Genomic DNA, 13,064 nt, shown 5'->3' with positions numbered 1-13,064 from the left:
TAGAGAAGAGAGAGAGAGAGAGAGAGAGAGAGAGAGAGAGAGAGAGAGAGAGAGAGAGAGAGAGAGAGAGAGAGGGAGGGAGGGAGAGAGGGAGAGAGGGACAGGGAGAGGGAGGAGGACAGGGAGAGGGAGGGGGACAGGGAGAATGAATATGAGAATGGTAGAGCCAAGCAGTAAACTCACTCTGCAGGTACAAGAAATCCTCAGAATTTTAGTATGCACCGGCTTTTACTTTAATTGCTCCTCAGGTAGATTTTTCAGACCCAGAGAGGGCTAGCCCAGTCTTAGAGTTTTAGGCAACCTCTCCCTTCCCCATTCCCTGGTAGAATGGAAGAAAGGAGAGAGGCGAGAAGGAGGATGATAATAGTGGAAGACCCAGCAGGAGTCACTTCCCTTGGTTCTGGAAACAAATAAGAAATTGCCCACAATATGGTATAAGTCACTGGTGGCTAAGAGTTCAACAAGGGACTTTAACTGAATCTACAGGGCTCTGACTTGGGGTCAGCAGAAGGAAATATGCCCCACCCCCATGCTGGGTGCTCTAGGGACAAAACTCTGACCGCTCTGTACAGTATAACCCGGTGCCTGTTGTATGAGGTAAATGCTGATTCTTTTTCTGAAGTTCTGCTACAAAACTGATTTGTTCATCAGACATTAATTAAAGAATTTTTCTTTGTTTAAATACTTTGCATGTTTTAAAAAATAGCCACATATTCACGTCTGAACCTATTCATTCACTAAGTCAACTGATGAATAGTCTCTTGAACACAAACATAAGGCCCTTTACCATCCAGGGGAATTCTTCATAATTAAAGAGAGGCAAATGTGTCTTTATATTAAAATTCAGTTGCTCTTCTGCTTTTTGTGCTCTAAAATTTTCTCGATATCAGTGCAAAGGAATTTACCAAAAACTCAGAACCGTCGGTTCTGAAAGCCACAGAGTTTAGAGAAAAGGCATGGTCCAAGCCTTCATAGAACCCACAATTGATTGGTAACATTAATCATCTGTTAAGCATTTAGAATTATCTCACTATATACCATAAGTAATTTTGGAAAATTTTTTAGTACTTGAAAATTGCATTTCTTTTTATTTATTCTTTGAGGAAATTGATTCAGCTGAGACACTTGTTCATTTAACCTTCGGTACATTTTTTAAAAATCACAAGCACACAGCTTATTTTAGTATTGGGCTTAACTTCATTTAGAAGCTAAGTTCGAAACCTGAGGAATTGTCCTCTTCAGTTAACACTGGTATGGAAAAATAACCACAGTTGACTGGCTAGGGAGAATGCTTTCTTCTTAAAACATCAAGTAGATGATTAGGTTCCTTGTGGAATAGTTACTGTTTGTTGAATAAGGTGAATGTGCCAAGTACTCCACAGAAATCTAGAGGAAACTGATTTGGAGAGAAGAACCTCGAGTCCGAAGACCTGGTTTCAGGACCTAGCTTCAGTTACCTTAAATATAAAATGGAAATAATACTGTTTACATTTTGAAAGAGATCCAAAGAGTTATGGAAAGATATGTGGTGGGCCAGGCATGGTTGCCCATTCCTGTGATCTCAGCTATTGTTGAATCTGAGGCTGGTGAATCACTTGTGCCTGGGAGTTCTAAGTTTCAGTAGGAGCTGAGCCATTTTGGTATCCACACTGAATCTAGAACCACTATGAGGAACATGGGACTAACAGGCTGCTCAAGGACAGAAACAGAGCAGATTAAATTAAATCTTCAGGGCTGATCAGCTGTGCCATTACTCTTCCAGTCTGGATGAGACAGAATCTGAGTCTTTCCAGCCCCTAGAGCAGTGGTTCCCAAACTTTTTTGGCCTACCTCCCCCTTTCCAGAAAAAACATTACTTAGCCTCCTGGAAATTAATTTTTAAAAATTTTAATAGCAATTAATAGGAAAGATAAATGCACCTGTGGCCATCACCACCTCCCCTGGATCGCTGCAGCACCCACCAGGGGGCGGTGGCACCCACTTTGGGAATCACTGATCTACATACTTGGTATGTGTACACAGGCTGCATGTTATCACCAATAATGTCTTGCAACTCTTGAGGTAGGTAGGATGCGCAATTTGTTTTCATTTGTGTATAATTCTTCATGACCTCATTTAGGATTTTTTTTGGCTAAGCTACTAGTGTGGTTTGCCTTTTCCTTCTCCAGTTCATTTTACAGATGAGGAAATGGAGGCAAATGGGACTAAGTGACTTTTCCAGGGTCTTATAGCTAGTAAGTATTTGCACTCTGGAACATGAGTCTTCCTGACTCCAGACTGGGCACTCTAACCATGTATAGAGTTCTAGAAAATGAGTATTGGATTCATTGGCCTTTAAGATCTCTTCTAGCTGTAAATCTACAACGCTATGGTCTTTTTGGCTATAGATAAGCCATCATCAGTGACAAATGATCTGAAAAGGAAGCTAACCTGTCATGTAGTAAGAGTGATGGATAATGAATGGGCCCCCACCCACAGAGTTACATAAAATATCAAGAAAATAATTGCATGTCCACATAATTATTTTTTTTAAAGCATTTAGACATATACATCTCTCCTTAAGTACTATTTTGGCTGCATAAATATCAAAAGAAAAAAAGAAAAATGCATGTTGAATAGATCCTCTATGACAGAAAGACATGGACATGAATTGCACTGGATGGGAGGGCGCAGAGTGGTTCTTGTCTTTCCTGGTAGAAGAGAATACTTCCACTCAGGAGATCATACATTCATTGAAATACAACTAAACTATCTAGCTCAGGGGGCAATTGTTATAAACCTTAAAAAGTGGTTTGAATGGGTACAATTAATATTTTCTGTCTGATGAAGGTGGGGGTGGAGGACTCAATAAAAGACTTCCATTTCTGTAATATCTCTCCTTTTTGTCTTCTTCCAGGCTCTGTGCTCTCTTTAGTATGTTCCAACTCCTACCAGGCATGGTGCCAGATCACCAATGTGTCCCAACTAAAGACTTCTTATGTCACTCATGAAAACCAGAATTCCAGTGGAATGAATCTGAGCATTTCTTCATCTGCAGAGAACCAATACAGCCTTTTTCTAGGCTTAGTCCTGGCCATTAGTTCCAGTGTTTTCATAGGCTCCAGCTTCATACTGAAAAAGAAGGGACTCTTGGAACTGGCTAAAAAGGGAATAACTAGAGCTGGTAAGAAACTAATTTTCTGAGCAAATTGGAGTTTTTTGTTTTGTTTTGAACAAGTTTGATAGAATCAGAGGGGTAGGAGCAAGGCCTGCACTTGTGATTTCACTGGTATGGGAAACTGCCAAGTGAAGAAACTCCCTTCTACCAATGCACCTTCACAGAGATGACTAGTTTAGAGAATTGCCTGGAGTGTAAAATCTTAAACATAAGTGGCAATTCAAATATGGTAGTAAGAAGAACTTGAAGCCAGCTTTTCCTGGCCCTGAGGCCAGTGAGCTTGTGTTTGTTCTCTCTCTCTCTCTCTCTCTCTCTCTCTCTCTCTCTCTCTCTCTCCCCCTCTCTCCCCCTCCCCCTCCCCCTACTCCCACCCTCTCTGTCTCTTTCTTCTCTCTTTCCCTCCCCATTATACAACATTGTCTCTGTTAAATCCTAAATCATGAGATTAGTATTTTAGTGTTAAGGAACTCTAAATCTTTTTTGTGTCATGGATCCTTTGCCCTTTTCTCAGAATGTTTTTAAGTGATAAAGTAAATGATTACAAAGGAAACCAACTGTTCTGAAATAAAGGTGATTTTTTTCCCCCATTCAAATTTATAACCCCCTTTCCCCCCCCACCCCAGAAGCTATCCAGAGACTCTTGTGGACTTCCAGATGAAAAGTTCTTAATCAAGTAGAATTCTTCTCCTTCACTTAATAGATGCGGAGACTGACTACCACAGAGATAAAATGCCCTGTTCAAAGTTGTAGCTCAAGTCAGTGGCAGAGCTAATATTTAAAGTCAGGTCTTCTCCTGAGAAGTCTTCATGTCTGCCTTTAGTGCCTTAAAAAAAACAACTAATCTTCTGTATTAGTAATTTACACTGAATCTTGACTTTAGTTATTCAAAAAGCCTTCCCCTGTGGGACTGATAATGTAAGCAGCATCCCTGGACTTGTTCATATCTAATTGAGAGACTGTCTATGCCAGTGATGGGCAAACTTTTTAAAGAGGGGGCCAAAGGAAAGGAAATGCTCATCTATCAGTCTGTTTCTAAGACAACTCTTTTGGAGTTTCACTGTATTGTATCCTACCCATTGTATTTGTCAGATTAGAAATAATGTCACGCTGTGGGATAGAACATTTCAGAGGGCCACATCTGGCCCACGGGCTGTAGTTTGCCCAACACTGGTCGATGCCATAAGCAATGTCTTCTCATAAATGGAGCTAACCAAGAGTGCCTTTCCCCCATCTAGCTTCTTCCTTCTCTTGAAATTCTTGAGAAATTATTGGTAAACATTTAATAAGGAAGCTGTGTCCCTCTCCTTTCCCTTTTGTCTCCATTTTAAGTAATTCATCCCAGGAATGAGTTTGGGTGGCATCATCTTTCATGTTAGAATTTGTGTGTTTTGGGGCAGCTAAGTGGCTCAGTGGATTGAGAGCTAGGCCTGGAGATGGGAGGTCCTGGGTTCAAATCTGGTCTCAGACACTTCCCAGTTATGTGACCTTGGGCAAGTCACTTAACCCCTATTGTCTAGCCCTTACTGCTCTTCTGCCTTGGAACCAATTCTTAGCATTAATTCTAAGATGGGAGGTAAGGATTTAAATTTTTTTTTTTTTTTTGCTTATTTGTCTAGGGCAAGGTGGACATTCTTACCTGAAGGAATGGCTCTGGTGGGCAGGATTACTCTCAAGTAAGTTTCCAAATACCTACAATACAGCTATGAAGTGACAAAGATCAAGAGTGTGATGCTTTTCAAAACTGGGTAAGGGTAGATTATCTCTACAGTAGAGACTTATGTCCATTTATCAAGCTTCTGTATAGAAATAGTCAGTGTATATAAGGAAAAGGACTGAACCTGATTTCATTGGTTTCTCAGATAAGGAAACTACCAATGAAAGTATTCTTTCTAAATTTATAATTATAGAGTTGCCTAGAACATTAAAAGGTTAAGTGACTTTTTCAGGGTCATACAACTAGTGTCACAAACAGAAATACATATATATATATATATATATATATATATATATATATGCATGTATATATGTAGATAAAAATAAATATACAAAGATATGTATATCTTTGTATATTTATGTGAGTGGACATTTTGCTTAATTTTATGGGCCAAATGCCTTTTGTTTCCCTTTGTACTGTCTGTAATCTTGAAGTAATGGAGAGAAAGGAGGCAGGGTAAATGTGATATTGAATTATGTGTTTCCCTTTTGAATTTTTACCTCACACACATTTTGAGAAGAAAATCAAGAACAGTACTTTCTTTACATTTTTTCTCCTACCTACCTTTTTTTGAGCTTCAAAATTATAACTGTGTTATTAATAATTTTTAAGTGCACATTCTTGTTAGGGCAGAACTATCATTAAAATAAGTCACTGCTTACCACTTGAGGTGAGGGGAAAAGAACAAATCCCATTCACTCTCCACCCTGTTCCCTGCTATCTCTGATCCTGTGATTCCTTCCTTCTCATTCCCTCCTCTCTGTGTCCTGGGCTAGTGCTGCAGGAGTATCTGTATCCAGAGGGAACCTCCAAACCCCATGATGAGATGCCAGGTCTCTTACCTGTCTTAAAATCAAAACTGTTTCAGCCCCAACTTGAAATTGGTTAAAAAGAAATCTGAAATATCAGTGCCTTTCAATCAATTGCAAATCATCTCTTCTTTGCATCCAAAAGCCTGGAACTTTCTTGTAATTTTACATCGTAGAGCAATGCTTTTCAGGAATTTTCAAGATTTACTCATAGAAATGAGACATTTTAGATTAAAATCAACTTTGTAACTTATTAATTTTATCATTGTGAGATACGATGGATACGAATCTTAAAGATGAATTAATAATATGTAGTATCTCTTGTTTATATGACACTATAATTTTCAGAGTACTTCCCCATCATTCTAACTTGATTTGAAAAAAAAACTCTTATCTTCCATTTTAGAACTGATGCTAAATATCATTTCGAAGGCAGAAGAGTGGTAAGGGCTGGGCAACTGGGTTTAAGTGACTTGCCCAGGGCCACAGAGATAGGAAGTGTTTGAGGTCAGATTTGAACCTAGTATCTCTTGTCTCCAGGCCTGGCTTTCTATCCACTAAGCCACCTAGCTGTCCCCCAATTTGATTTTAATTAAGGTTCTTGAGGATTATATTGGACCAAGAGCCAAAAAATTAAATAGTGTACCTACATCCTTTCTTAAAGCTACTTGAGAGAAATAAGAGGTACTATATATTGTTTTTAATTCATCTTTAAGATTCTTATCCATTGTATCTCACCATGACAAAGTTAATTTGGTGTTCCCACAGAGACAAATACAACCTTATAGAGTTAAAAGAAGTCTTGGAAATCACCTTATTGTCAACCCCATCATTTTGTAGAGGAAGGAACAGTAGCCTAACAGGAAGAAGTGATGGGTCAAGATATACAACTAGTTTGTGGCAGAGGTAGAAATAGTAGTTGGATTCCCTTTGCTCAGATACAGGAGAGGAAAATGGATAATTGGCATTGAAGTTTGGGGGCAACAAAAAAGGATCCGAAATGAAACACAAATACATTTTATATAATTACTTTGGTTTGGAGACCTGATCTTGTGTTAGTCATTTTAGTTGTGCCAGGTGAGATAGTATATTCAAAGGAAACCTACAGGGGTTGCTTCCTAAAATGGCAATGTTAATGAGCTATTTGGATTTGAGGGAGAAAGACACAGGTCATGTTCACAGGGAACTTGGCTAGATATTACAGATGTTAAAATACATAAGACATAAGAGGACAAGTTCCAGGCCATGACTCAGACAACTGGGGTACCTTTTATTCTGATCTACAAATCACTGTATACTTAAAGGCCAACCGGGAACTGGTCCACTCTGTCAGGATTGCAGACTGACTCGAGTGGCTCCTGATAGTTGAGATATATACTTTTGAATGTTCAAGAATACAAAGGATATTGGTGTCAGTTACAAATATCTCTCTCTAGGATAAGCAGCCCCCAGACACCTTCAAATATATCTATCAAGCCTAAGGATGGATAGATAAATAGATAGATAGAGATAAGCAAAGATTTTTAGAATTTCATGATTGCTTACATGAAAAACTGAACAGTCATTCTGTTTCTATGAACAGGGCCTCATTCAATCAGAAAACTAGTTATCCCCTGATCTATTCCATAAATTCAGATTTCTATCTATCAGATTTTTCTAAAGCCATTTATACTTAGTAGGTTAACTAAGAAAAAAGAACCCTACTGACTTTGACCCAGAAATCACCTTTATTGATAGCAAGCTTCTAAGGTTTATCCTTACATTAGAAATTAATTGCTTTTCAGTGCCATTTAATATTCTAGACTGTTTCAGGTATAAAGAAAACTAAATTTGAAGATGATTGTTTAATTGTTGCACATTGGTAGACGTTGGTCAACTGAAGAACACTTGATTAGACAGTCCTGTGTCTTACTATCCCCTGTATCCTGAGATCCAGTGACATTGACTTCCTTGCTGTAGTTCACACAAGAAGAAACTCATCTCTGGACTCCATTCATTTTCACTGCCTGGCCCCCATACCTAGAATGTTCTTCATCTTCATCTTTGCCTCCTGGCTTCCCTCAAGTCCCAGCTAAAATTCCACCTTCTCCAAGAAATCTTTCTGGATCTTCCTTAATTCTAATGCCTTGCTTCTTGATTATTTCCAATTTATCCTTCATCTTTTTCATTTGTATGAAGTTGTATTTATGTTGTCTTCCCTAGCAGACTGAGCTCTTTAAGAGCAGAGATTGGTTTTTGCCTTTATTTATATCCACAGCATTTAGCATATTAGGCACTAACTTAATGTTTATTGTCTGGCTGTTACCTACCTCACATTGTGGGCCACCAGCTCTGAAAGCCCTCCAGTTGTGCTAACTCTCTTTGTTTTGTGAAACAATGAAGTTTCTTGAGCAGGTAGAGAAGTTGTCCTTAGTATTTATTCCCTGCACCTCCCTTTACTAGTTTTCATTTGGCTACCCAGGTGCAATTGAGAAGTTTTTTAAATGCATATTAATCTGTCTGTTCTTTCAATGTGACTATCGACTATGTTGTATTATATCAGTTTTGTTCCCTGGTTTATTACAGGATAAGGTGCTTTGAAGTTCTAATAGGCTTTCTGGATTAATTTCAAATCTCAAAACTTTTCATGTATAATTTATTCATGTTTGCTTAGACAAACCAATCTTTGGTATGAGTTCAGTGCTTTGTATGTGTTATTTATTTTTATCTTCTAATAAATTAAATTAACAATGTGTCAACAATCCTGTTTGCTTTCTAGTGGGAATAGGAGAGGCTGCAAATTTTGCTGCATATGCTTTTGCACCTGCCACATTGGTTACCCCTTTGGGGGCACTGAGTGTTCTTATAAGGTATGTGAGTCTAAGGAAGAACTTGTGTGTAAGGGTGTTTGATGCCATAACAATCTTAAATTATAATACTCTGTATGTGTCAGAGGTTTTCTTTTCTTGGAATACCCCACACTGATAGCAGAATCTGCTTAGTTTCCTGCTTGGCTTAAACTAAGCAATTTTTTTTTAGAATTTCAGTTTGCAAAGAATAATGCCAAGCTCTCAATTTTTCTTATGCCACTGCTAATAGTAGTGATTATGAATAAGCCTGAAAAAAATACATTATCCATTCAAGTCATTTTTTTGGAATTTTTGTTAAAATTTTAACTTGTTTGCATTCTGCATTTGTTTAGACTTCTTCTGATTTCATATAAAAATTGTCATTTTCCTGCTAAATCAGACTAAAGAAAAGTATAATAGTGTCATGTAATTCAAACTGGAAGAGTCATCTAATCCAACCCCCTCTCCCATTTTACAGATAAAGAAACTGGGGCACACAAAAGTCAAGATTTGCACCAGTTCACACTGCTAGGAAGGTAGCAGATGTAGGATTTGAACACATGTCCTTTTATTACAAATCCAAAGCCAAATACTAAATTTCTGGAAGAATATGACTCCAGTTTTTCTTAATTTGTCCTTATTTCACTCCCAAATACATGTATTTTAGCAGTCTAGGACCCTTCCAACTCCTGACCAATGCTGCTTTTCCTCTCCTTTTCTTTCCCCTTCTTTGTCAACAGTCACAGTTAACTCCTTTACAAACCATATAATCTTGTCCTCATAGACTTTCCTGGGTCTGGAGTAGATAGGTCTTTGATATGCATGTCATCTTCTCTTGGACTTTCCTAAACTTTTCCATCCTAAGATGAATATTCTTTCAAATGGGTAAGAAAATAAAATAGAAATTGGGAGAAAGGGGTTTTGAATTTCTGCCCTATTTGCTAAGAAAATAGAAATGTTTTTTAAAAATTGCACAAGATTTTGCAAGAGTTCACAGAATAATTAAAGCAAACTCTTCAACTTTAAAGTCTTCCTAAAAAGGACTGAGGTTAAAAAAGTCAAACATCAATTATATCAGAGGTATTGACCACATGGCCTGCAGGCCAAGTGCAGACCACAACACTCCCAATTGAGGTCCAAAACTGGATTAAAAATTGGGAAATATTTAACAAAATAAATAAAAATACAATAAGAGAATGTTTAATATTTGGATTAAAAAAAAAAAAACCTCTTACCTTCCATCATAGAATCAATACTGTGTATTGGTTCCAAGGCAGAAGAGTGGTAAGGGCTAGGCAATGAGGGTTAAGTGACTTGCCCAGGATCATAGAACTAGGAAATGTCTGAGACCAATTTGAAACCCAGGACCTCCTATCTCTAGGCTTCATTCTCAATCCCCTGAGCCACTCAGTTGCCTCTAATATGTAGTTTTTAAATTCATTTTAATGAATTTAATAGGGTTAATGACTCCTATTTCTACCTAATCTCGACACACCAATGAGTTAAGTTGTTTCTGGTTTAAATAAAAAAAGCTTTGAAAACAATTCAGTATTGATCAATGGTTAGGGTACAGAATAGCATGTGCCATACTGTGACTGTTCAACTACCACATAATCAAAAGTTGGATGAATCAGAATGATTGCTTGTTTTTTTTTTCTTTTCAACCCTAATAGTGCAATATTGTCAGCCCATTTTTTAAATGAGAGACTGAACATTCATGGGAAAATAGGCTGCATGTTAAGTATCTTGGGGTCAACCGTGATGGTTATCCATGCCCCCAAAGAAGAGGAAGTCACATCTCTACATGATCTGGAAATAAAACTAAGAGATCCAGGTCTGTAATTAACTCCCTAATACTTATATCCCATTCTACCCATTCTCTTCTCTACTCAATGGTGTTTGGAATATTTGTTCCCCTTTTTATGTAAAGAGGAAAGATCCAGACATATGAATATATCAATTCTATTGTGGAAAATACTCTTTACCAATGCAGATTATAATATATCTCATGGGAAGAACTGTGGGAGGAGAAACACAGAAGAAAAACAACTGCTTGCACACATGGGCTGATGGGGATATTATTGGGGATGAAGACACTAAACGATAACTCTAGTCCAGCTATCAATAATATGGAATTAGGTCTTGATCAATGACACATGTAAAACCCAGTGAAATTGTGTGTTGGCTAAGGGGGGTTAGGGGAGAGGGAAAGAACATAAAATATGTAACTATGGGAAAATATTCAAAATTAAAATTAAAAAAAAAAGAAACATAAAACACAAATAAATTAATTAATAATATATCTCATGTAATTTACAGTCTCAGAGAGAGGCACTGAGAGGTTAAGGAATTTTCTTTGGTCATATAAATAATGTGACAGAAGCTGGAACCAGGTCTTCCTGATGCTAAAACTGACTCTTTGTCCAACAACCAGTGATACCTCTCAGATTTATAAATACTCTTTTCCTCATTAAGGGAATTCCTTATTAAGGGGATTATGAGTTTTAATTGAGCATTACTATTCATTGACTAGAAAGGAAAATAGTGATACTTATTGTCAACATTGCAAGTGTGTTACACACATAAGACATTTTGATATTTTGTTTCTGGTTCTAAATTAGTAGAAACAATGGCTTTCTGACATAATATAAGGAAAGTGGTTTGGAAAAGTATCTTGAAAGTATTGTCTAACTGCTTTTTCTCCCCTCTTTCTTAATAGCATTTATTTCCTTTGCTGTGATCATACTTGTGATCTGTTTGGTGCTGATTGTGGTCATTGCTCCAAAGAAAGGTCAGACCAATATATTAATCTACATTTCAATTTGTTCAGTAATTGGAGTATTTTCAGTTTCCTCTGTCAAGGGCTTAGGAATCGCCATCAAGGAGCTATCGGAACAGAAGCCAGTTTACAAGAATCCTCTTGTCTTTATTTTGTTGGTGACATTAATACTCTCAGTCAGTACTCAAATTAACTATCTCAACAAAGCACTGGATACGTTCAATGCATCTCTGGTGACTCCTATTTATTACGTATTCTTCACATCTATGGTAGTCATGTGCTCTGCCATCTTATTCAAAGAGTGGTATAGTATGAATGCTGGTGATGTCATTGGGACACTGAGTGGATTCTTCACCATTGTTAATGGCATCTTCCTTCTTCATGCTTTTAAAAACACTGATATTACCTGGAGTCAGTTGACATCTACTTCTAAAAAAGTCCAGTTATCTCTCTATACCAATGAAGATAGACATGTTTTATTAGAGAACATAGAATGCGATGATGATCTCACTTTATTTAATCGGATGGACAATCAGGGACACTGATCTCCTGGGATGAGCCATTTTGAAGGGAAGAAAAGGAACACATCTCTTTCAAGAGCTGTTGAAATATTCAGTTGTATGTCCACATTTGTAAAACTTATGTATTTATGTCTTGGAAAAAGATACAATGTCCATCTTCAGTCTTCCTTCCTAAGGTAATCAATGGATAATTGGTATTTGAGTCTAACATCCTAGACAAATAATTAAAGAGCTTTTGTTTAGTTTTTACAAATCATTCTCTGATGAAGTATATTCATTATAGTTTTGTGAATAGTAGATTGCTTTCCTATTACAGAACCAGCACATATAAGGAGGAGTCTAGTATAATAAACATCTCATAACACTAAAAATATTTTGGGGGCAACTGTAGATTATATAGCAATATGGTCTTTTTTTACATGTCAAGGATTCAGAGTATATGTGGTTTTGAATTTTATTTTTCAAATTGAAAAATGCTAAAGAAAATTTGTAATCTTCCTATGGGATATGTATATCTCCCCCATAAATCTCAAAAAAAAAACTGCTATTGTGTTTTATTTGTATAATTTTGCGTTTTGTTTTCAAAACTTTCCCACAGAAGAATTCTGACTTCTCTATAGAAATTAATGCTCAATATTTCCTCTTTACAGTTTCCATTCTTTAGTTCTTTATTATCTTTTTCTTCTTTGAAAACTTTGTGAATTCAGTGGATTTATTGCCTTATTTTTTTTAGAACAAATGACCTTTTCACATATGTACATGGCATTAAAAAATGTCTTCTTGGGAAAAACTCCAGTAATACTTGGTTTTCATACTCAATAGCTTGCAAAATAGTATAATGTAGCTGAAAATAAATATTAGCCCTTGAATATCACAAAACAAGACTTTTATACTAAAGAAATGTTAGGTAACTTCTGGAAATAAGGCAAATGAAAGAGAACCATCCTAATAAAGAATTCTATAAATATAGTAGCATTTCTAAATCTCCAGTCAGACTAGGATAGAAATATAAACTTAAGTGATGGTTTTTTTCTTTATATATCACCAAGTTAGGTTGCTTATAGCATCTTCTATCCCTTGCCTAGCCCTTTAAAAATAAACTAGATTGTTACTTGATATCTTTCTTTGGGAGAATAGGATTAAAGTATCTTCTGACTTTTAAAATTAATACAAATCCCTATAGAAATATTGTTGTTGTTTTTTTTAAACTAATGATTTGGCATAAGATTTTTTTTTAAATAACATTTTGAGTTAGT

General features: G+C 36.7%; 1 protein-coding gene across 2 annotated transcripts in view; it reads left to right on the top strand.

Moving 5' to 3' along the window:
- Positions 1 to 12,724, top strand: part of NIPAL1 (NIPA like domain containing 1) — a 20,866-nt gene extending 8,142 nt beyond the window's left edge. The window contains exons 2-6 of one of the 2 annotated variants that reach the window (XM_044680360.1): positions 2,897 to 3,163; positions 4,774 to 4,830; positions 8,439 to 8,529; positions 10,182 to 10,342; positions 11,228 to 12,724. In XM_044680360.1, coding sequence (XP_044536295.1) covers positions 2,897 to 3,163; positions 4,774 to 4,830; positions 8,439 to 8,529; positions 10,182 to 10,342; positions 11,228 to 11,832 — 1,181 coding nt within the window. In that variant the 3' untranslated portion in view covers positions 11,833 to 12,724. Of the gene's footprint in view, positions 1 to 2,345; positions 3,164 to 4,773; positions 4,831 to 8,438; positions 8,530 to 10,181; positions 10,343 to 11,227 lie in introns of those variants that run through there. The other variant, XM_044680359.1, reaches the window with a different exon arrangement.
- Positions 12,725 to 13,064: the final 340 nt, after the last annotated feature.

Source organism: Gracilinanus agilis, chromosome 6 (genome assembly GCF_016433145.1).
Source record: "Gracilinanus agilis isolate LMUSP501 chromosome 6, AgileGrace, whole genome shotgun sequence".
Lineage (NCBI taxonomy): Eukaryota > Metazoa > Chordata > Mammalia > Didelphimorphia > Didelphidae > Gracilinanus > Gracilinanus agilis.
This window is presented reverse-complemented; position numbering and strand designations above follow the sequence as displayed.